Source organism: Apiotrichum porosum (assembly GCF_003942205.1).
Source record: "Apiotrichum porosum strain DSM 27194 chromosome Unknown scaffold_15, whole genome shotgun sequence".
NCBI classification, from domain to species: Eukaryota; Fungi; Basidiomycota; class Tremellomycetes; order Trichosporonales; family Trichosporonaceae; genus Apiotrichum; species Apiotrichum porosum.
Window position 1 is genome coordinate 47,993 of NW_021167122.1, and position 23,592 is coordinate 71,584.

Genomic DNA, 23,592 nt, shown 5'->3' on the forward strand with positions numbered 1-23,592 from the left:
CTCTCCTCAGTCCAGTCCAAACGTCCACACCTTGACACACATTCCAAATCCTTCGAGCGCAGCTGGATTGGTTAGATTGTTTCTACGCGCAACACCCACCTTCAGGAGGGAACGCCGGGTTTCTTGGATCCGTCCCACCGGTCGCGTCCATCTCGCCCGTAGCCCAGTAAGTGAGGTAGATGCTGCGGGCATCCGCCTGGATACAGCTACTCATCTTCATGGCTTGCGGATGGTTACCGAGTAGGACGTGTGCGCGGAGTGTAGGTGTTGGGTCCACTGGGTCCTCTCCCTTGGCCGGAAGGGCGGGTAGACGGTCGCCTTCGAAAATAATAACATTGAATGACGTGCAGACGATAATGTGGTCACGGTAAGTCGTAAGCTGGCGAATGGTTGTTCCGAGGCCAATGATAATCGTGTTTTGCGCAATGTGGTGTGAACGGTCCGGAGCGGCCAACAAGGCTGCCTCATGGAACACGCGAGCGTAGTCGCGAACAATAAAGACTGCACCCGAGCGTGCAGTGCACACCAGGTCGGTAGATGTAAAGTGTACCGCGGTGAAGCCGTACTCGATGTCGTCTTCCTGGTCCACGAGGAGACGGACGGGGTGCATTGCAATGCCGCGCAGGACAGCGTCGTCAAACTCTGGAGTGCCCTTGTATGCTCCAGTCACGACTGCGCGGCCAATAGGCGCAGGCACACCGTCCTCTGTCTTTCCCGGGTTTGCCCGCACACGTTCGGCGTCGGGAATAGCCTTGAAGTCTTCGGCTAGAGACAGTGGGAATGCGAGGTTGGCAGCGTCCTTGGCCGATGCACGGAGTGGCGGAAACGACGCAAGGTGCCGCAACGTCTGGCGCGAGTAGACGTGCATCTGGCGGTCGAGGCAGATGAAGGCAAACTCGTCGTCGAGCTCAATGTACTGGAAGAAAGAGTTAGCCCGTGTGGCTTCACAGCCGTCTACCCACATTGGGCCTCCCATGGTCTTCCCATCCGCGCTCAATTGTCTCCATCTCGCGATTCTCCTCCAAGTGCCAGATGTACACTGCCGAGGATCCTGCCGCAGCGACAATGGCCCGCGGGTTCTCGGAATCGGCGTCGTCCACATGGAGACGGAACGCGAGGCAGCGAGCCGATGGCTCCAGGGTGCGGAAATGCTCCATGTGGCCACGAGGCAGGGGCTCATCTTGCACGCCAGGATGAAATTCGTCATCGTGGGTGTATGACACGGCCGAGTCGGCCACAGACGAATATCCTGCACGGGGGAGACGAGAGCGAGCGCGAGCTTCGCCGGTGCGCCAGACCTCGAGCGCCGTATTGCTGTTGGAGGCGTCAAACTGCAAACCTGCAAGGGGCTGGACATGGCCTGGGGTATCGAACACGGCGAACCCACGGCCCGCTTCGAGATGGGCATACCCTTCCATACCCTCAATGGCGAAGATGGGCTTGCAATTGACCCGATCCACGACGGTCATGCCGCTCATGCGCGACGTGCAGAGGAGGACGTTTTGTTCAGGGTTGGACTTGATACGCCAGACAGTGTTGGTTGGCGGGGTGATCCAACGCAGGCGGCAGCGAGCGGTACTCCATGCCGTTTGCAGTTGTTTGTGGGACTGACCTATGAGTCTGTCAGCGCACACCTCCTTCTGACACTCGGCCTAAGCGACTCACAGACATAACGCCAGTTGACACGAACGCTCTCCCCAAGCGGTGTATCGAGCGGTGTTGAAGTGAGCTGCAAGAAGGCAGGACCGGGACTGTCGACCGATCGGGTCGCCCAGTGTCTGATCGTCGGTGGGTCCAACAGACGCCCAACGTCGTCAACGACGGGACGTCGGTCGTGTTCGTCGACCGTCCAACGGCCCTCGGTGGCGAGGCTGTCGCAAGCGTAAACGTCACTGGGCTCGACGGGGGCCCGGAGTGCGGCCCTACGCCATAGACCCGACGAGAATGCCTGGGAACAGTCGTGCCAGCAGTGCGATACCCGTTCTGCCTGCAGGAGGTCCTGTCCGTCTAGGTGGGATAGAATGTCTACGAAGAGGTCGGTGCCGAGGCAGACCAAGGGGTCCTGTGTGCCGAGGAGACTCATGGCGGGGAGGGGGGAGTGACGGGAAGATAAGACGAAGTGTGGAGTGGTGCAAGGGACGATAACATTCTTGTCAATGAAATGAAACTGGAATGACACTGACACTGTGACGTCACGTGAATTCAGCCAATGTATAGTTGCTAGCTGCGTTTGGTGGGTGGGAGATATATACATTTGGGTGGGGACACGGTTCAACTCTACAGATCGTTTTGCGCATGCATGGCTGCTGTTGCTGGAATGACATGTGGTGTCTGGTCTTGTGGGTGTCTTGGAGCGATCGCAAACGACAGGTGGGATGAGTGGACGGTGTGCTCTTGCTTTGTCTGTCTTTTTTCTGAATACAAAAAGCTAAAAGGGGGCCGGGGGAGAGACCTTGGACCGCGCGGTCCAGGCCCACAGAGATGCACAGAGATCCCAAAGCAGAGTCGTCAGGAGCTTATATATGCAGGAATAACCCCCGGGGAACGCGTTTGGAGTCCCCAGGCGCGGGGAGAGGGAATTGGGCCCACTGTACGCAACTGGCGGCGGCGCTCTCAATGTCTCGGGAGCGGAGAAGCGTAAAATGGTAGAGAACGAACGGTATGCACACACGCAGAAAGGCCACCACAGCATACCCACGTACTCTCTCCCCGCCCCCGCGCGCCCGCGCGTGCCGGTTCTCACCCGTCGAATGACTGACACACGCACCCACACACCCACACACACATACACACAACACGCACAAGATACGAATACTCACCATCTCCCAATCTCCCCATCGCCCATTCTCTCCATCGCTCTTCTTTCCTCTAGCCCCCCTACCATGCACTGATCACCTCTCTCAAGGATCCACCTCTGCCAGAAACCAACACAACAGCGTTACACATCGAATCCCGCCTCCCCCCCGCCCACACCTCCCATCATGCCCGCAGCAAAGCCCTACCTTGACATTGATCTCAAACACGCCATGGTCGCCCACTCCCACGGCCCACCCCACAGCAGTTCCCACAACAGTAGCAACAACAGTAACAACAACAAGATGGCACTCGTCTCGGGCTCGTCGTCCGCACCCAGGTCGTCTGCCGGCGCGCTCCTCTCCCTTTCCCAAGACATTACGGCGCTCGTCTCACTCTCCATCGAAGCCACGGCGTCACTCGTCAACGACTATGTCCGCACCGCGCTAGGGACCATCGGAGTGGGCGAGCTCGTCCGTCCCGAATCCGCCCGCCGCGGGGGCAGCAGCAACAGCGAGAGCGGTGCCGGCCTTGCCGTCGTCGTTGTCGGCGCCTCTGACCGTGAGTTTGCTGCTTGCTGGCCGCTGGGGGTTCCTCGCCACTGACGCCAACTTTGCTCTTTTGCTTTGCTGCCCCTTATCAAGCCACGGGACAGTCTCTCACGCTCCGCCTTGCCAAGTCTGGCTACACCGTCTTCCCCTTTGTCCCTGTGTCAGCGCCGGGCTCGACGGGGGCCGCGCCCGCATCGTCGCCCTTTTCGGCGCTGCTTCTCGCGTGGTCTGGCGTGCAGAAGCGTCTCCAGGCCCGTGATCCAGACCATACCGGAGCCGTCGTGCCACTGGTCATCGACGACATGGGAGACGCTTTCTTGTCCGCCAACCCATACACGACGGCCCCGCCTTCGCCGCCGAGACGCGGTGGGCGCTTCGCCCATGCCGGTGAAACAGTTCGCGCGTACTGCCGTGAGAATGGCCTCGCACTCGTCGCCATTGTGTGTGCGGCGCCCCCAGCAATCAGGCCACCATCACCGCGGCGCAACAACAACAACAACAGCAACAACGGCAGTGGCAGCAGCGCCGACACTCTTGTGCCTTGCCTGTCGGGACCCATCCATGAAGTCCCACTCTCTGGAATCCCCACATCGGCTCTTGCTCGCACAGACGAAGAGGCCCTTATTGCACTGTACCGCGCCAACATTCTCGACCCCTTGTGTGTGGTACGCGCCCTAGGCGACCTTCTCGTTAGCCCTCGTGGCGATGGCCGTACGCGTGGCCGCGTCCTCTTTGTCGAGACAAACGGCACAGTGGAGGACTTGGACCCAACTGCGGCCTTTGGACCATTCACCGGGGCCGCGCGCATGATCTCCGCTGCCAGAGCCGAGACTGCCCGTCTTCTCCGTGCCGAACTCGGTGGGGCGGGCATTGACGTGTGCGAGATTGTTGTCGGTGGGTGATCCCTCCCCTTTGTGTCCACGCAAAACACTAATGCTTGTGTGCAGGACCCATGGCACCGCGCCTCGTCGGACCCGTCCATCTCCGCTCGTCGTCTGGCGACAGCGACACCGACTGCGCCCTGGCCCAGTACGACGAGAAGAGGCCCGCAGTGATTCCGCGCGACGGCCCTCTGGCCTCCCGCATCCGCCTTCTCGCGCGTATCTTTGCCGTCGACGATGCGCTCGTCTACTCGTGCGTCCGCCGCGCCATTGAGGACCGGTACCCGCGTGCGCGCCACCATGCCGGCCTCGCCCCGCTTTTGTCGACCGTCGCCAACGCCACCCCCGGAGCTGGTATTGTCCGTTTCCTTGGTCGTTGGGTTCTGGGTCGCTTGTTTGCAGGCTCAAACGGGCGTTAGAGAGAACACACGTGTGCCCGTGTCCCCGCCGGTTCCTAGTCGCCGACGTGCCGTGTAAGATAACTCACCGCTGTCCCCTCAACCCACGTCCACCCCGGGCCTGCCGGATCCCGACCCACCATAGAGGTCGTAATTACACTTGTCACCGACGCCCTCCGTTGTATTTCCTCGTTTTCTCGCTTCTGTGCGCTTCGTCTTAGAGAGACTGTGCCCACCGCCTTCCCACGAACACCCTCACGATTCACCCTCGCTCCTCCTCCTCCTCCCCGCCACATTGTGTGTGTTCCCCAGACTTGCGTGCCCACTTGTAACATGACCCCGTACGAGCACGAGATGTTGATGCGATGCTAGTTGTCTCCCGTCTTGAGTGTATGTGCTGCGCGCCCGTGTCCGTGCCGTGTCCGTACCGTGTCCCGTGCCGTGTCGCCGTGTGTCTACCGTGTCTCTGGGTGTGTCGTCCCCTTGCCTTGATCCTATCCCCGGCACAGTGCGTCGGAGAGCGCCGCGTGCTGCGTCGCGCGGCTGTGTGTTGCTCACAAGCAAGATCGGAGGTGTGCGCACGCGACCGAACACCAAGGGGGCTGTCGTCCGTTTGTGGGGACAGTACTTTGAACCCACAAAGATCCAGAGACAAGGATGCAACACATGAGCTACGGCCTCGTGTGTCGCTTATGACTTTCGACCATCGTCAACGGCTGGTTCTCTGACAAGTTGCCACCCCCCTCTGCGCAAGCGATACACGCCAGAAGCACACAGGGGAGCACTGCCAGCGCATGGGCCCTGCGGGGTTCAGCGGGGGATGAGCGGGGTGAGCGGGGTGAGCGGGGTTCAATGGAGCAGGTACAAGGAAGACAGCACGGACGACGGGGCACGTGAAGAGTCACATAGGCCGGCTCGACAACAGCCACAACCTCGCTTGAATAACTTGCCCACAGGTCAGCCTAATCGCCACTGCCACTTATCATCCACGTCGTCGGCACTCTACAACCACCGAGCTGGTCAGCGAGGTCGTAGGCAATACTCGAACCTGTATGGGTACACCAGTTTGTGTGCGTGTATTGGGACAAGGGTCATGTCCGTCTTGGCCCAGCTACTCTGTATAGAGGACAGCATCGAGCGGTGGTGGCGGCGGGGCTGCAGCGGGGGCACGGCGCGGAGCACACACGGCCCGATATCCACCATATCCACCCCCTGGCTGCGGGGCATGCTGGACGCGTCTGACGGCTGACAGGGCGGCTCGCCACCCCGCAGTCCGGACACACGATCATGAGAGAGCGACTCGTACCCCGACGCAGACTCAACGAACGCGGCGTTGCGCCCTACTGAGCCAGTGGAGCGTCGCATGTTCTTCGGCTGAACAGTTCATGGCATGAGCGCTAGTGACGCGTCTGTTGAACCTGCTGACGCTGATGCACAGGCCAAGAATGCAAGCCCCCAAACTAGCCATGCTAGAGCAAATAATTTAGTTCAAGACATTGAGTGGGGGGGGGCGAGAAGCGACGAGGGCAGAGATTTGAGGCCAGGTGCCTGGGCCGAGGCCGTCCATTGAAGACGAAAGCCCAGCCGCAGAAGCGCAGACAGGCGCAGACAGGCGCAGGCTCGCACGACTGAGCTGTGGGCGCTGTTGCCTGCGGCCTGGCTGGGCATCTGCAGCGTGTGAGCACGTGAACTCTTTATGTGACTGTTTTATATGTTTTTGCCCAACGGAACGAGGCAGTGAACATACATATGCCGTCAGCAGGTCTTGCGGCGTCACGGCGTAGCCGACGACAACCGCCATCCGCGAGACAGTGTGGCCAGATGCCTCAAGACCTGCAAAGCCAAGACAGCCCAGTCGGGATGTGCCGACTGCCGAGTCGGAACACTGCCCGAGACCATGACGCGTGAGGCCCGCCAAGCTGGGATGAACTATATGCCACATTTGTCGGACGCGTCGCGTCTCCGTCCCGGAAGCATCGTGCAAAGAGAGAAGGCCTCTCACTACAAACTTGTCAACGATCCCGTTGGTGCTGAGCAGAAGTGCCACTCTTCCGTGCCTCGAGGTGGGTCTCCCCCAGTTTGAACACTCACCGCTGCCGTACTGCAAGGCACGAAACGACGTTTTGCGGGGCAGTGTCGAAGTGGTCCTGTACTCTGCCAAGTAGCCGGCGAGTGCATGCGCATTGCGAGTTGAATGAGTATTGCAGGGCGACGGACGGCATTGCGAGTTGAATGAGTATTGCAGGGCGACGGACGGCCTGCGTGACATTTCGCTGGGTCGACTCTGCGCAAGTGCAGTGCCACAGGTCCACATGCGCAGACTGAGCGTCATTCACAGGCAACATGACTCTCAAGGATCATCATGGGACCATGGCGTACCAAGGGATCCCATATATTACTCCAGACGTCATCGGTGCATCGCCTCGTCATATATGGAACACGACGAAAGGTTCAGAATAAGCCAACCTGTGGCCTGTGGCCACTCACAGGCCGAGCTTTTTCCCAGACACTGAAACAGCGTGTGGGTGCACGAGATCCCGCCGTGGACCTGTTTGTCCGCACTTGCCAGTATGCATGCTCTCTGCGTGCAACCGACCACCCAAGCTCCGTGACTCCGCATTCTCGCCTCTCCTCGGCGTGTGCGTTTTCTCGATCACACGTCCAACATTGCAATGACGAAGTGTGGCGGTACGTACGTACTCTTTTCTCTCTGCGAGCCAAAGCTTGTCAATCGCCACCTGCTGGGCGGAATCCCCGCCGACATTGCGCTGCGCAGGCACGCAGAGTACACTGTCACGCGCTTACGTCCGTCGCTCTCGCCCTGCGTCATCGTGTCATAAAAAAACAGAATACAAAAAAAAGGACGAACGACAGAGATTGCGGATGTGCTGAGCGTGGGGTCTCCCGTGCCCCGTGCCGTGCTGGACCACATGCACCTGAAATGGTGTGCGACGACAAATACGCAAAATGACGCTCTCTCATCGGCGGTCATGGCCGATGGACCACACTTTTATCTCTCCGGATGGACGCGGCGGCTGGTGGCCTGGTGGGCGATGACGGGCGACGCCGAGGTGACGATGACGGAGGCCGCGATGGGGTGACCCCGATTGGCCAGCATGACAGGAGTGTGTAGGAGTGCAGGAGGCACGTATGTACGCAGGAGGCAAAACAGGGAGAGAGACTGGTGCCGCCGCTGGGCGCCAGCGCCGTAAACAAACGCAACATTGCCACATTGCGGCGGCGGGCTGCGAGACATCATGCCAGGTTGTGGCTGCGGACCTCTCAGGACGTACTTGGCAGGGCTGAGCCGGTCGCGCAGGAGAGATCAGAGACATGATGCGAGCCGAGCAGATAGACTGTGCACGGTTGCCACCAGTTGCGTGCCGAGGGCAGGGGCGAGTGGGTGATCGGCCAACAGCGTCCGGTGCCGAAACCAACCAAACCCGCATTGTTGACAATGTTTCGTGAGCCACAAGCTGTGCATTTCCGGTATATGGGCGGCGACGGCGTGGGAGCGGGCGCCGAAGAGGGGTCAGGTGCAGCTGCGACATGCTCGATAGAGTACAGAGTACAACACATGGCGACATTGGGGCTTGTTCATGTCGCCAGGACACCAAGTAAAATGCTCTATCATTGGCAGGCCCTTGGCTGCGGCCAAAATAGCTAAAAAAGCCAATGTCGGTTTGGGTGCGAAATGCATAAAAAGGACACGACGTACAGTACAGGACGTACAGGACCTTGCATATGCATCCCATCGATCCTATCGGGGGCCGTGACACACCCAGCTGCTGCGAGAGCCTGCAGGTATGCAAGAACGATCAGAACCCGAATGACCCGCGCATTTGGCAAAGGGACCCGCTCTTGGTCCAACCGACGCGACGTTGCAGGGACCATTGGGGGGATACCGGGGAGATGGGCCTGCGCAACGCTCCTCTCTTGGGCCCACGTCTTCTTCTCGTTTGGGTAATGGTCGCTATCTCGTCGTCACTGGCAGGCCGTGGAGAGCAGCGGGGGAGAGCCCGTGGTCGGCAACGACGCTGCGGGGGATGGGCCCGAGCAAGGGCCGGTTGGCCTGTGCCAGTAGTGGAGCTTTTCATTATGGGTCAGTGCGTACGCGTCCTCTTGTCCTCTGATCCTGCGGTGTCCTGTACGGAAATGCGCGCGCGCGTCGTGCATATAGGGGAGAAGGGGGAGAGGAGCGCGGGGAGGCCGAGGACCAATGCTTTGCCTCTGGTGGCGCAGAGCGCGTTGGGGTGGCGCTTGCTTGGGCCCCGAGTGGCACCCGGAACCCGGGGGAATGCGGCTGCGGTAAGCTGTGCAGTGACGCACAAAGGACAACGAAAAAAAAGGAAAGAGAAAAGAAAACAAAAAGGTAAACGAGGGAGCAAAGAGAGCGAGCGAGAGAGAGAGAGAGGTTATGGCCGTAGCGATGATGGCAGGTTAATGTATAGGACGAGGAGGCACGAGGTGAGAGACGGTTGGAGAAGAGTGACAGCACAGGAACCAGGGAGGATGGAAACGGCGCGCGAGCTGCCCAAGAGGTGCCTGTTGTGGGACCATATGTCGGCCATGTCCCGAGTCATCATCGTCGGTCCTTCATTGCGCGCGCGCGCCGGCTGCTTTGGGCTCTCTGGCTTGAGCCTTGAAGCCAAAGTGGGATCTCTCTCAGGTGCATCAGGTGGGGAATTGCTAGGCACACGCGCTCCCTTTTTTACCTTTTCGTCCTTATTTTGCCCTTTTGTGACCCCCCCAGAGATCCAGAGATGGATGGGTGCATCTGCTGCCCAACCCACCCATGCCACCCACGGCCACACCAGCGACCAGCGACCGACCGGCCTAGCGCGGCAGTCGCCCCGTGCCGTCGCCCGCCCGCCAGCCCGCCCGCCCTGCGGCCCACACCCTTCTCAATCAGCCGTCAGCCCCCCCCCCCCCCCACCGGCCCACCGCCCGCACGCCCGCACGCCCGCACGAGCCAGCCATCCATCCCCCTCTCTCCCACCGATCCACCCATGCCCCCCCCCTCCCATTCTTGTAAAGACACCACGTCCATCTTGTTACTCTCTCTCTCTACCTCTCTCTCTCTCTCTTGCATCTAGCATCCACCCACCCCCCAGCATCCACCAAGCTACAATGTTTGTCAAGGCTACCACCTTCGCCGCCCTCATGGCCACCGCTCTCGCTCAGACCTTCAGCGTCAGCACCCCCGTGAGTACACAGCACCCCTCGCTCTCCTTTTGTTCGCTCTGCCCACCGCACGTTCTTTCGTCACCAGCCTCTCTGTTGGCTGCATCCGGTCCATCCTGATGGCCAGCAAGCATGCACAGAGCAGACAAGAACAGCAGCACAACTACCCACCACCTGAACCATCCAGCTGACGCTTCCAACAGGCCTCGCTCATCACTTGCCGTGAGTAGATTTGGATACGCCCACCAAGGGAGCCAAGGCCGCACTTCCGAGACGCCCCATCCACAAGGACAGCTGGCCGCCGGCTTCCAATTCCATCCCATCCATTCCCTCTCGGTTACTGACTTGTTACACAGAGCCCTCGCTCATCTCGTGGACCGGTGGTACCGCCCCCTTCATCCTGTGAGTGGAGAAAACCCCAGGCGCGGGGATCGGGTCGACTCGCACTCCAGCCACCAGCTGGGGGTGTGGTCAGAGCCACAGCGGCGTCCGAATGACTTGCAACATCCCCAACCCCCTCGCCCAACGATCATTCATTTTACTAATCCGCAACAGCTCGGTCATCCCCGGCGGTGATGTCTCGGCCGCTGCTCTCGAGTACCTCGAGTCGTCGACCACCTCGTCGTCGTACACCTGGACCGTCAACCTCGTCGGCGGCACCTACATCACCTTCAAGGTCACCGACGCGACCGGTGCCAACGTTTACTCGGCCCCCCTCACCATCCAGGCCGGCTCGTCGACCTCGTGCATGACCACCACCGGTGGCTCGTCCTCGACTGAGGTGAGTAGCACATGCGCGCGCCGTGATTACATGGGAAAGACACTGACTGGTTTGCAGGCTGGTTCGTCGGGCACCGCCGCCGCTACCGACGCCTCGACCACCGAGGTGAGTCTCAGTGTGGCTGGAAGCGATTCCAACAGTCGCCCAGCTGCCGGGAACCAACACTGACCTTTGTTCAGTCTGCCTCCACCGCCTCCACCGAGGTCGCTTCCTCCACTGAGGTCGCCAACACCACCACTGTTGCCACCACCTCGGCCACCGTGAGTCTACGTGTCCAGATGGCAGCGTGAGCCATGATCCAATGCTGACGTTGCAGACCTCGGCCGCTGCCACCACCACGACCAGCCAGGCTGTTACCACCGCCACCTCGTCCACCGTCAAGGCCTCGAGCGCCACCGTTGTCTCGTCCAAGGCCAGCACCTCGGCCGCTGCCTCGACCACCTCGGCCGCTGGTGCCATGCAGACCGGCATCTCGGGTGTCGTTGCCGCCGGTGCCATCATGGCCCTCATCCTCTAAGGGGGTTGAGCCTGCACCTCTGGAACAGCTCCTAGCCGCAGTGTCCTTCCTTGTTGATCTCGGTCGATAAAGAGGAGGCCCCAGCGGCGAGAAGCCATGTCTCCCATCGGACAGGGCCGGACGCTGGACATATCCACAGAACCAAACCTCCTTCGTTCTTCCCCACCTTTGCTTTTATGTAGCTCTCCCAATCCCTTAATCCGCGGTCTGACCCAGCATTTCCTGAACGTGATTCCAGTTACGTAGGATCCTTTGACGGGTATGCAACACGTTCCCTTGTTCAATGTTTTATGTGGCATGTGGGGGACGCTGTGGCAGGTGGTGCTGACTATCGCCCAGGCATGGGCGAGCACAGGTCACCCAATGTGTGCGGCTGTGTTGCAATACAGGCAAGGCCGTCAGTGATCCGTGATCCGTGTGCGGCAACGGTCTGTTTTACACCCACGGACTGGCTAATTGCATCCTGTTCCTAACGTGTTAGAGTTAATATTTATCAATCAGATGACGTCGGTGCACCTTGACAAGGTTTGGCGAGAATTCGGTCCTGAGTGGGGGGGGGGGAGGTACTGTACTGTTTTTGGACACGGGAAGGCTCGTCTCCCAGTCATGGCCAGTCATTTACATGTCCATGTTTCCAGCGGAACAAGTTACCACAGCTGCGGCGTCCGGCCGTAATTTGGCCGTCAAACAGGCAACTGTAGTGGCCGCAGTGGCCCACAGCTGAATGGTGCATGCTGGGCTCCCGTCCTCAGTGGATCAGTGTGTGGTTAGGGTGGCCTATGCATGGTGCGCTGGCGTGTTGTCTGTTACCCGTCAAGTCTGCACTCTGCCACCACCCACACAGCCCCCCACGGCCACCACCCTCCGTCGCAATCGTCATTTGGCTGCAAACCCATACACGCCGCCGCGGAATAAAAGTCAGACGGGGTCACGTGACAAGCTTTTCTGCTTACCGTGGGAGAGTGGGAAGAGTGCCGACAACACAGTCCTCATACATCGTAATGGGTGGCGGCCACCGAACGCACACGGCCCTTGCAACATCCATCCACTCATCCTCTCCAGTGTCTGCGCAACCATGGGCATCCTCGACAGCGACAAGGTCGCGTTTGCTCCAGAACAGCTCAACGAGCAGAGTGTAGAGGCACTGTCAAGCATCGCAACCGTATGTCCCTGCCGTGCTTCATTCAACCCGCAGCCTTGTTGTTGTTGACTCACCACCGCCGCCCACAGAAACTGGGCGCGACCGTCACTGAACCCGAAGACGCAACCGTCCTCCTCACCAACCCGGGATCACCAGCCTACAAGCCCCTCACGGGCACTGCGCCGTCCTCGTCTTCTTCGCACCCAGCCACACAAGTACCGTACAACTGGCTCGCGGCCTGTCGCGCCGCCGAGACCCGCATCGACCCGGCATCCCGCTCCATCCCACACCCATTCTTGCAGCACACCACACCGACAAAGGCAGGTGTGCCAGTACGCGTGTGGGTGAGCGTCAACATTCTGCGCAGGCCATCCACCGCGGACGCAAGGGCGAACCAGCTGTCGGTCGAGAATGAACTGGCGTGCTGCGGGGCCATCATCGTCCCGAAACGCTCCCAGGCCGACATTCTCATCGTCGACCGCAAGACGACCTTTTACCAGAACACCATCCGCCAAGAGATGAAACAGCACGGCCGTGACTGGCAGCGCGTGGCCGAGCGTGAATGGGTCGACGCGTGTGTCCAAAACAAAAGGTTTTTAAGCGTCACGAGCGGGGACGTAAAGGCCGAAGACGACGACGAAAGTGATGAGCTCGACGACAGCTTTGCCGATGACCACAATGTGGCTGCAGCACACCGTGGCCCCGGACGGCCGGTTGGAAAGTGAGTGTGCATCCAGGCGGAGACAAGCGGGCACAGTGCTGACGGTCCCACCCCAGACCTCGCATCGAGTACACCCCTCAGGACGACGATTTTCTCTGCCGCTACCTGGCCTACCACTACCCAGGTGGAAGCTGGGGCAGCCGCAAGACATATGAGGTCATGGTGCGCTCTTCTTGCCTATGTACCCTTCCACTGACTATCATCCAGCACGCTAGCCAGAACAAGTATCCCATTGCCGACCGCCACTCGCCCCAGTCGTGGCACGAGCGGTTCAAGAAGAATGCCGTCCCGTTTCGTCGTCGAGTCGAGGCCTTTGTCGCGGCCAAGATTGACGACCGGCTCAAGACTGCCAAGGAAAGGGAACGCATGGCTGAGCGCGAGGATAAGAACAAAGAGGCAACAGCTCTTGACAAGGGTAAGAGCAAGGCAACCAATGCGGCTAGCGACGTCGTCAGTCCCAGCAAGCCGCCAGCAGCAGCAGCAGCTCCAAAGCGCAAGCTCGTGGACAAGTCGGACTCGGACTCGGACTCGTCGCCCCTCTCTCCACAAAACGAGAGGCAAAAGAAAAAGGGAGCTAGCGTCGCGTCGTCCCTCGGCCGGTCTGACCGGTTTGGTGGGGCGCCGGCGAGTCCCAAGTCCAAGAAGAAGCGGTCGCCCGAGGCCCCCGAGCGCGACGATGATGTTCCAGAGACTACCTTCGACGCAGGTGATGCAGTGGCGGCTGTCGAGTCCCAGCCGCCTATCGACGATGTCCTGGTCCCCGAGACTGTCCTTCCGGCTCCAGCTCCCGAACCCGCGCTCGCCGAGAGTGAGACGGTGGTGCGATCCCACTCGCACGTCATCGAGTCGATCCAAGTGAGCCAAGTGACCATCTCGACTGAAAACGGCAATGGGACCCAAGTCGACACCACGAGCGTCGCCATTGAGGCCAATGACACGGTCCCTGCTCTCCCTCAGCCGCCACTGCACCGCAAAACGGTTGCCGACGAGATTGCATACACATCGTACCGCCGCCGCTCGAGCGCGTCGTCGGCGCACCCCCGCCGCCAGTCGACCGAAAAGGCAAAGGACACTGTCAATGCGAGCGCGACCGTGCCGCTCACCCCGGTCGCGCCTTCCGGTGCCGCTCTTCCTCCTGTTCCTCCCAGTCCGCCAACGCCGGCAGCGACTCCGCTTACACCGCAACAATGGCAGGAGCGTGTCGTCACGGGCCAGGACCGCGCGCAGGCCATGCGGGAGGCGTACAGGCAGCGCATTGCAGAGTATAGCCAAAAGTACGACCTCGCGCCCAACGAGTTGTTTGAGATTGTGAGCGCCATCCCGAAGAAGACGGGGCGCTGTTTCTGGGATGACGTGGAGAATGGGTTGAAGGAGAAGTTTGGGTTTTAAGCCGCCAAAAAAACGGGAGTCGCGCGCGCGCTGGGCGGGTGTGGGCGCGCGGCAAGTCTCATGTGTATAGACTAGGCCAGCATTTGTACTGTATGATAAGGAGAGTGTGGTATCGCGCTGCGCGAGTGACCTCTGTGGTCTGCTTGATGTGGGCCGGCCTTATGTCGGCTGACACGTTGGCCCCTGCTGCTGTGCTGCACCGACATGACAAACACCATACACATTGACTCTGTCGCCGTGCCGGATGGGTGTCTATGTGTTTCTCCACTTTCCACGCCACAACACCCAAAAGCCCTACAGACACCATCAGCCCCCTGATCCCACTGATGGCTGTACACCTTGCCAGATGCATACACTTCGATAAGAAACCACAACGGATACGGAAATATCTCACAACGAGCGAGGTGGGACACACTACAACTACTGAACTTGTTTCCTTCTCTCTCTCCTCTTCACCGAGTACAAACTAGACACAAAACGGAAAGGGTATATATGACAGGGGGTGCGGTGAGGATGCCACAGCCGTTCTCGTTAATCGTTCTTCGTCGCATGCTTGAAAACAGGCAGACGCTGATGCAATACGCGGACGGAAAGCGGATATCGAAATGGTCGGAACCCACACACACACACGCCCCCGGTCGCTGGCTCACTCAACGCAGCTCAAATGTGCCACGCGAGTAGCTGGGTACATGTGTCAGGTCGAGTTCCTGGAACGGCTCCTGGTTGAGCGAGTGGAAGTAATAGCCCTTGATGGTCGCCTCCCTGGGGACGGCGGGGGCACGCGCCACGGACGCGCGGCGGGGAGCCTCGGGCCGCGTCGCTGCCGTGGTGGACGGGCGACGGGGTGCCGGCCCGGTACCGCTAGCAGTCTCGGCGGTGCGCGTGGTCGAGGTGCTCTGGCGGCGGGGAGGGTCAGGACGGGGACCGGTCGAGCTCATGCGGCGACCGGTGCCCCTCAACGGCGAGCGAGGGATGACGGGGGACGCAGGAGGCTCGTCGTTGACCTCGATGGCGGGACTAAAGTCGACGATTGCGTAGTAGAAGCCTGCAACAGTGAGTAACACGGTCACGCATGTCCCCTTTGCCTCTTTTTTACTCACCGGCAAAGCTGGCGCCGCTAATGTCGCGCACCGAGTGGTCTGGAACGAGGAACTTTTCCTTGAGGCGGATAAAGCAAAACTCCCTTTCCTTGGGCCTCGTCTCGCCGCTGGCCGTGTCCTGGAGGGGGTCGCGGAACAGCATCTCTTCGCGGACGACGTCCTGGCGCGTGGACGTGCGACGAAACTGCTCAAACCGGCCCCAGTGGCGGATATCGTCGTGCTCTGTCGCGCCAAACCTCTCGCCAGTGATAAAGCCATACTTGGGCCCGATAATCTCTCCGTCAAAAAACGTCGTGAGCTGAGGATGCGAGTCGGTGAGGTTTGAGATGGTGAGGTAGCCGCAGAGGGTGTATGCGTTGAAATCGACATTGACAATCTCAATGTCGACCTCGTAAGAGCTCCGGCCGGAATTTTGGGTGCCGCGGAAGATGGACCCGGGATAGAGACAGCCACGGCCTTGGGATTTTACGCTGCTGCGCGTCACGTCCAGCAGCGGGTTGGCGGGATGCTCCTCCTCGTCGAGAGCTGCCGGCTTGACACTAGATGGAGTGGCTGCCGCTGTTGCTGCTGCTGTGATAGCGGCAAGTGACGGGACAGTGGCCCAGGGCGACATGGGCGGCGCAGGCAGAGACGTTGACATGTCGGGGTCGCACTTGGGGGTGGACCCTGTACCCGCGCGCGGGGTTGGGATACCAACAGGCTCCTCCGGCGACTGCTGGGACTCGGCCAAAGGGGTAGGCAAAGGCGACGGTGAGCCAGCCTGGCAGAGGGTGGAGTCGGCATCGTCGGCCGATTGCTCGCGCACCGTCGGCGTGGGAGGGCGTCGGGGGGCGACTTGACTGGTCGCGCCCTCTGAAGCATGCAAGGTGCTCCGGGGACGACGAGCGGCGACGGCTGCGTCCCGTATACGCGCGAGGTCGAGCACAACGGGTTCACATTCGGACCTGCGGCGAGCTGCGGCGGTGAGGCTCGTGATGCCGCCGCCGCCGCCGCCTTGACGGCTGCTGCCTTGTGCTTGTGCGCCGCCCTGATTGCCAGGGATGATACCGAGGGTCAGACCGAGTCCGCGCGAGCTCTCGGCGCGAAAGCAGGCTGCACAGAAGCGCTCAATCTCCTCGCCAAGGATAACGACGCCGTCGACGGGACTGAGACTTGCAGCACCGCAGATTGCGCACTTGAGGGCGGCGGGCGGGGGCAGCGTTGTGCCGCCGCCCTGGGGTACCGCCGATGAGGATTCGGTGGGCATTGGGTGGCGACCAGGGGCTGTGCGGGTGGGGTGCGCAGGCTTGGGGATGGCCAGAGCGCGCAGGGGGGTGTGGAGGGGGAGAGGAAGGGGCGAGACGGGATGGAGAGAGCGAGTGAGAGAGAGAGTCTGTGTGGGAGGGAGCAACGGCGAGAGAGAGCGAGTGAGCGACGGAGCTCACGCGCGCATTCTGGTACTCTGGAGCAGGCCCCGTGGAGTGAGAGGGATACGCGGGGGGGATGGAGCTAGACCGGCGCATCCGCCGCCGGATTTTTGCATCCACCCAGAAGAGCTCACGTGCACGCCCACAGAGAACGTCAGTACGCCAGCTTGTCAACAAGACGATGCGCGCGCAACAATGACGGCGAGATTGTCGGCGTGGTTACTTGGCTTTTTTTTGCATGCATGTGTCCACCCAGCGCATGTTTATCCATCGTCTCGACTCGAGGCAGCTAAGCGCGGTCATTGTCAAGTCAATCACTGATAGCAATATATACGCTCTCCGCCACCATTTCCACGCCGTCTTGGCTGTCCTGTTCTAATGACGTGTGATTGTTTTAAATTGTTTAATCGGTGTCGGGCAGTCCGAGTCGATGATTTCTTGGCTTGTGTGTGGCTCCCCCCCTCGTATCGCTGCGCGGGCCGGACGGACGCGGCGGTTCTATGGGCTCTGTGGCTGCTGCCCCCTGCCCAGGCCAGGCCCGGAAACGCAGGTTGGACGACTTTTCTACTCAAAAGATCCACCACACCTTTAATCTCCAACCACCACTCACCCCAACTTTCACCCACTCCCACCCCCACCTTCACCAACCCCCTTCACCATGTGTGGCATCTACTGCTGCTACAACCGCAAGGAGGGCGACGTCGCCGCCTTCCGCCCCCGTGCCATCGCATGCTCCAAGAAGCAGCGTCACCGTGGCCCCGACTGGTCGGGCTGCTACATGGCCAAGGACTCGCTCCTCGTCCACGAGCGTCTCGCCATTGTTGGTGTTGGTGAGTTTATTGGACCCGGCGTCCAGTCTGTTTCCCCGTGTGCCATGTTGCTGACGTGATGTCCCCAAGACACCGGTGCCCAGCCCCTCGTCTCGGACGATGAGCAGGTCATCCTCGCCGTCAACGGTGAGATCTACAACCACCTCGACCTCCGCAAGAGCCTCAAGAACCCTCCCCAGTTCAAGACCCACTCGGACTGTGAGGTGATCATGTACCTCTACAAGGAGCACGGCACCGACATGTGCAACATGCTCGACGGCATGTTCTCGTTCGTCCTCCTCGACACCTCGGTCACCCCCTCGCGCCTCGTTGCCGCCCGTGACCCCATTGGTATCACCACTTTGTACATGGGCTGGCACTCGTCGGCTCCCGAGACTCTGTACTTTGCCTCGGAGCTCAAGTGCATTGAGGAGGAGTGTGACAACCTCCAGGCCTTCCCTCCCGGACACTTTTACGACTCGGACAAGAAGGAGTTTACCCGCTACTACAACCCCACTTGGTGGAACACTGACCAGGACCCCACCCCTCCTACCAACCCCGCCGACCTCACCGCTATCCGCGAGACCCTCGAGATGGCCGTGCGCAAGCGTCTCATGTCCGAGGTTCCTTACGGTGTCCTCCTCTCGGGTGGTCTCGACTCGTCGCTCATTGCCTCGATCGCTGCCCGTGAGACCGACAAGCTCGCCGAGGAGCAGGAGCGCCGCCGCAAGGCTCACCGCGAGGCCCAGGCCAAGGGCGAGACCATCACCGACGACGCTCCCCTCGCTTCGTGGCCCCAGCTCCACTCGTTCGCCGTCGGTCTCGAGGGCGCCCCCGACCTGATCGCCGCCCGCAAGGCCGCTGACATGCTCGGTACGGTCCACCACGAGTACCACTTTACCGTCCAGGAGGGTCTTGACGCCATCGACGAGGTCATCTACCACCTCGAGACCTTTGACGTCACCACTGTCCGTGCCTCGACCCCCATGTACCTGCTCTCGCGCAAGATCAAGGCCATGGGTGTCAAGATGGTCCTCTCGGGCGAGGGTTCCGACGAGATCTTTGGTGGCTACCTCTACTTCCACGCCGCCCCCAACCCCAAGGACTTCCACGACGAGTGTGTCAAGCGTGTCAAGAACCTCCACACCGCCGACTGCCTCCGCGCCAACAAGTCGACCATGGCTTGGGGTCTCGAGGCCCGTGTCCCCTTCCTGGACAAGAAGTTCCTCGAGGTCGCCATGAACACTGACCCCGCTTCCAAGATGTTCTCCAAGGGTTCCGAGCAGAAGACCGACGCCGACGGCCGCCCCATCATGGAGAAGTACATTCTCCGCAAGGCGTTCGACTGCTCGCCCGACGGCAAGGCATACCTCCCGGACTCTATCCTCTGGCGCCAGAAGGAGCAGTTCTCGGACGGTGTCGGCTACTCGTGGATTGACGGCATGAAGGAGCACTCGGCCAAGATCGTCTCGGACGAGGACTTTGCCAAGCGCGCCGAGCGCTGGCCCGAGAGCACTCCCGACACCAAGGAGGCTTACTGGATCCGTGACCTCTTCGAGGGCCACTTCCCTACCGACGCCGCCGCCAAGACTGCTGTTCGCTGGGGTGAGTTTTGAGTGAACATGCTTACTACAAATGCTTACGTAATCATCTCAGTTCCGAAGCAAGAATGGGGAGTTAGTGCGGACCCTTCGGGCCGTGCGGTCGCTATCCATACTGCTGCGTACGAAGAGAAGGCGTAAAAGGCTTGACAGGACGGCCGGAAGGTCGGAGACGGTTGGAGGGGGAGATTTTGTCGGGGCGGGTCATAGAGGCCCCAGTTTTCATATGGCCACATGCATCTGTTAGTACGCGATAGAGCAGCATCTTGGCAACGTCCTGGGCGAAATTTTGAGCGGATAGCATTGCAGAAGCATGAGATAAGGACGACGCAATGTGGGAGGTCGGGTGAAAATTGGAGGAAGTTGATCACGAGTGCCACAATTGCCCGGTGCGGAAAATTGTGTGCCACATTGAGAATTTGTAATTCGTTTACAATTTTCGCCCTTATTGTGAAAGCCCCCAGGCCCTCAGTCTGTAATGCCCACCCCGTGGACTTGCAGTGCCACATATGTCCCGAGCCGTACTCGTCAATCTCTAGGGACAAGGACCAGTGCTTACCAAACACGGGCTTATCTAAACCCAAGAATGGTTATGCGACTGGCATCTCCGGCCAAGCAGTCCTGGTATTGACGCTTGGTCCATCGCGGCCACATGCCTACTGCTTCCCTCAATCAAACACCAAAGATGTGGCACTCGCATACTACTATCATGAGCTGTGTTTTTCGTGCTGTCTAGGTATATCTGTATCCTGGAGAGCGCGTCTAAAGCGGGGCAGCAGCGTCCTCGACATCATACAGGTGAATCTCATATAGCTCGTCCTCGCACGTGCCCAGGTCATCGGCAAGCGAGTCGAGGGCGCCGCTCAGCAGCTCTTCGTCAGACTCGTGGTCCTCAAAGTGCTTGACAATGTGTGGTTCCAGTCGCCTGAGCACAAGGCCAAGATAGGCCAGTTTGGTGTTGGCGAGCGCGATCTGTGTCTGGACCATGGCGATCTTGGTGTCTGCCAGCTCGATCTGGTTGCGGACCTCGGCAGCGCGGATATCGCGATCGCGCAGGTCGTGGAGCATCAGCTCGAGGGAGGTGGTGCCGCTACTGCTGCTGCTGAGACTTTTGAGCGAGATGTCCGGGGTTGTGGTGGAAGGCGTCACACTCGTGATGGAGCGATCCGGGCTGGTGGGTGGGCTTGGTGTCTTTGGGCTGACGCTACGGCCCTTGATAAAGCTGGGCATGCGCATTGCGGGTGGGCAAGGCTGGGTGCTGGGTCGGTGTCAGCTCTTTGAGGCACACTGGTCAGAAGACACCTGGGCTGACTAGTTTGTGGTAGAGGTCTCGGGAGTAGTGTCATTCCCGCTGAAAGGAGTCCTCTTTGGTCGACAATAAATGAAAAGGGGAGCTTGTGGGACGACTACTCGGACCGCTTGTGGGCACAGCAAAGTCCAAGGGACACCGCAGTGCGTGATGAGGGCGTACTTGTGTATTGTCGTTGTCGGCACAACATCCCCGGCTGAGGTGAGTGCTAACCGGTGCAGAGTCCTCCAGTGCAGTGTTCGCCAAGTTGGTCTCGGAGAAGGGGGGCAGTGGAGGGGATGGCAGGCGGAGAAAGGGTCCTAAGCCTCGTCTTGGGAGCGTGCCGTGCTTCACGCTGCCCCGGGAGGAAATGGCACGTACGCTCAAGGTGGTGTTTTAAGAATTAAAAGACAGCGGGTTTGGAGGAGAGTTTATACAGTACGCAAAGGCCAGCGAGGGAAGGCAGACGACGTGAGGCAACCACGGACAAGCGAAGGTCAACCGGTCAAAGGACGGGTCACCACGAGGAGATCTTTGTGGCAGCCTGTTAATTGGTGGCATGGCACAGACACATACTTGGCTGTCCAGTTGCCAGTTGAAGCATTTGATGGTTAGGTACTGGCAACTATCAAACGGCCTTGGTGTTATGCATCAACGTGATGGCCATGAGAGCGGCTATCGTCTTCTGTCCATGAAAGGGCGTAGGGGCACAAGTTGCACTCGAAGATGGGTTGTCCCTCGCTTGTTCTCGGCGGCAGTTGACAATTAGACATCGTGTCTGCTCGGTAGACGGGCGCATAGCATCTTGACATAAGGCTTCACCAACCGATTTATGAGTCCTGTGGCCTGTGGCTGGCGGGGACGCTGGTTGACTTGAGAATAATGCCCTTTGGAGATTAGATTGCGCTCACGACATATGTATGTAGCTGCGTCTGTCGGTATCCGGGATGCGTCTCCAACGGTTGACCTCTACGGCCGTGCAACCTCCCCACCCTCTGTTAGCTCCGGGGACAGGTAGCCGTGCAGCATGCGGCTGTCGCCGGAAATCGGCGTTGGACTTGGATCAACAATGCAGACACGCAACATGAACAAACGGCACGCACAAAACGACGTGCAAACACAGTCGGACATGGCCGAACACCGCAGCCCCGCGGCCGCACTCATCGGTATGGGTGGGACCTGGTGGCCAGCGCCGCCGGCATTCGGCAATACCAACCGGGCACCATGACGCTTCGCTAGACGTTATATGGGGTGGTGCATGCGTCTTCTCACAACCCCCCACCGCTTCTCCCTCCCTCGACGCGACCAGCCTCACCCGCCATGCCAGTCATCACCACCCAAATCACCGAGCTCTGTGAGTTTGACTCGCTTTCGGCAGAAAAGTGAGCTAACAATACAGTCGGCATTGAGCACCCGGTCCTCCTCGCGGGCATGAACGTTGCCGCCGGCCCCAAGCTCGCGGCAGCAGTTACAAACGCTGGCGGTCTGGGCGTCATTGGCGGCGTGCGTGCCACTCCCAAGCACCTCCGCCGCCAGATCCGTGACCTCAAGGCCGGTCTCAACGACCCCAACGCACCCTTCGGTGTCGACCTGCTTCTGCCCCAGCTAGGCGGTAGCGCTCGCAAGACCAACAAGGACTACACCAACGGTGGTCTCGATGACCTGCTTACCGTCATCATCGAGGAGGGCACCAAACTGTTCGTGTCGGCTGTGGGTGTGCCACCCAAGTCGGCCGTGGACCGTCTGCACAAGCACGGCATCCTTGTCATGAACATGGTCGGCGCCGTCAAGCACGTCCACAAGGCCCTCGATGTTGGTGTTGACATCATCTGTGCCCAAGGCGGCGAGGGTGGTGGTCACACTGGTGACACGGCTACCAGCATTCTCATCCCGGCCTGTGTCGACGCTGTCCGTGGCAAGCTCTCGCCCCTTACCGGCAAGCAAGTGCCCGTCATCGCCGCCGGTGGCATCAGCGACGGCCGTGGCCTTGCTGCGGCCCTCATGTGGGGCGCCCAGGCCGTGTGGGTCGGCACCCGCTTTGTCGCCTCAGTTGAAGCTGGTGCGCCTCCCAAGCACAAGGAGCTCGTTGTTACGGCTGGCTTTGGCGACACGGCTCGCACTCTCATCTATTCTGGACGCCCCATGCGTGTCCGCAAGACCGACTACGTCAAGGAGTGGGAGGACACTAGGCAGCAGGAGATCACCGAGCTGTGCGCGCAAGGCATCGTTCCGCACGACAGGGAGCTCGAGAACAAGCCCGAACGCTCCTTGGAGGGGACCAAGTGGCTCATGGGGGACGTGGCTGCTGTCGTGAACGAAGTACTCCCCGCAAAGACCATCATCGACAACATGGTAATGGATGCTAAGCGAGCCATTACCCAAGGCTACCAGGACCTGAACGGTGGTAGGGCGAAGCTGTAGGCTACCCAGTAGGATACGTACAGTTGTTTTAGTTAGTGTGCATGTACATACGTATGATCAATGACTTGACGAACGAGGACCCAAACAGAACCGTTCACATGCCCTCCCGGCCATCCCAGCTAGTGCGTCGCTCATGAAGCGGATGTACACTGTGACGCGCCTTGGTGATGGTCCGCCTTCCGGTCAGTCCCAACCCGCAATCCATTGGCTCCATGCCTTCCATTGCTGGCGGTACCCGCATCTTGATTGACTCGCACTGGGCATGGTATTCCCTGTTCGCCCTCACCTTCCTAGTGGTTGCGTCTTTCCTATTGAATGTGGCACATCATATTTTCATTGTATTTAGTGTTGTTTTCGCCAACGATGGTCTTCGTCCCTACCGCTTCAATTTGCCGGCCATAGACGATTACTTAACGAGATACGGAGCCAGCACAGTATACGCCTCCTGCGTTCCTAATGCCGGTGAAATTTGATGGAAGAAGCTGTGGCAGCTGCAGGCCTCCCCTCATTCACACGCTGACAAACAGACATGCCCACTCAGTGTATGGCCTTGTGACTCCCTCGACCCCTCGTCCGGACGGAGCCAAAGCCCTCTGCCACACTCACGACCC

General features: G+C 60.0%; 8 protein-coding genes across 8 annotated transcripts; 5 read left to right on the forward strand and 3 right to left on the reverse strand.

The window, feature by feature from the left end:
* Positions 1-6: 6 nt before the first annotated feature.
* On the reverse strand, positions 7-2,083 carry EHS24_003083 (uncharacterized protein; the record flags this gene model as incomplete). The annotated part of the gene is made up of 4 exons (XM_028618786.1): positions 7-62; positions 100-916; positions 963-1,612; positions 1,666-2,083. 4 exons carry the CDS (start codon positions 2,081-2,083, stop codon positions 7-9), a joined length of 1,941 nt encoding a protein of 646 aa, XP_028472674.1.
* Positions 2,084-2,981: 898 nt separating this feature from the next.
* Positions 2,982-4,683, forward strand: EHS24_003084 (uncharacterized protein; the record flags this gene model as incomplete). The annotated part of the gene is made up of 4 exons (XM_028618787.1): positions 2,982-3,354; positions 3,438-4,238; positions 4,292-4,584; positions 4,645-4,683. The coding sequence occupies 4 exons, from the start codon at positions 2,982-2,984 to the stop codon at positions 4,681-4,683; spliced, it is 1,506 nt and encodes a 501-aa protein (XP_028472675.1).
* A 5,070-nt stretch (positions 4,684-9,753) lies between these two features.
* Positions 9,754-11,105, forward strand: EHS24_003085 (uncharacterized protein; the record flags this gene model as incomplete). Its single annotated transcript, XM_028618788.1, has 7 exons — positions 9,754-9,828; positions 10,011-10,029; positions 10,164-10,209; positions 10,363-10,588; positions 10,646-10,693; positions 10,768-10,848; positions 10,905-11,105. The coding sequence occupies 7 exons, from the start codon at positions 9,754-9,756 to the stop codon at positions 11,103-11,105; spliced, it is 696 nt and encodes a 231-aa protein (XP_028472676.1).
* A 1,075-nt stretch (positions 11,106-12,180) lies between these two features.
* Positions 12,181-14,356, forward strand: EHS24_003086 (uncharacterized protein; the record flags this gene model as incomplete). The annotated part of the gene is made up of 4 exons (XM_028618789.1): positions 12,181-12,267; positions 12,336-12,967; positions 13,024-13,129; positions 13,175-14,356. 4 exons carry the CDS (start codon positions 12,181-12,183, stop codon positions 14,354-14,356), a joined length of 2,007 nt encoding a protein of 668 aa, XP_028472677.1.
* Positions 14,357-15,006: 650 nt separating this feature from the next.
* Positions 15,007-16,702, reverse strand: EHS24_003087 (uncharacterized protein; the record flags this gene model as incomplete). Its single annotated transcript, XM_028618790.1, has 2 exons — positions 15,007-15,401; positions 15,457-16,702. The coding sequence occupies 2 exons, from the start codon at positions 16,700-16,702 to the stop codon at positions 15,007-15,009; spliced, it is 1,641 nt and encodes a 546-aa protein (XP_028472678.1).
* Positions 16,703-17,520: 818 nt separating this feature from the next.
* Positions 17,521-19,413, forward strand: ASN1 (asparagine synthetase; the record flags this gene model as incomplete). The annotated part of the gene is made up of 3 exons (XM_028618791.1): positions 17,521-17,692; positions 17,762-19,276; positions 19,328-19,413. 3 exons carry the CDS (start codon positions 17,521-17,523, stop codon positions 19,411-19,413), a joined length of 1,773 nt encoding a protein of 590 aa, XP_028472679.1.
* A 621-nt stretch (positions 19,414-20,034) lies between these two features.
* Positions 20,035-20,508, reverse strand: EHS24_003089 (uncharacterized protein; the record flags this gene model as incomplete). The annotated part of the gene is made up of 1 exon (XM_028618792.1): positions 20,035-20,508. The coding sequence occupies one exon, from the start codon at positions 20,506-20,508 to the stop codon at positions 20,035-20,037; it is 474 nt and encodes a 157-aa protein (XP_028472680.1).
* Positions 20,509-21,880: 1,372 nt separating this feature from the next.
* EHS24_003090 (uncharacterized protein) lies at positions 21,881-22,981 on the forward strand (the record flags this gene model as incomplete). The annotated part of the gene is made up of 2 exons (XM_028618793.1): positions 21,881-21,914; positions 21,960-22,981. The coding sequence occupies 2 exons, from the start codon at positions 21,881-21,883 to the stop codon at positions 22,979-22,981; spliced, it is 1,056 nt and encodes a 351-aa protein (XP_028472681.1).
* Positions 22,982-23,592: the final 611 nt, after the last annotated feature.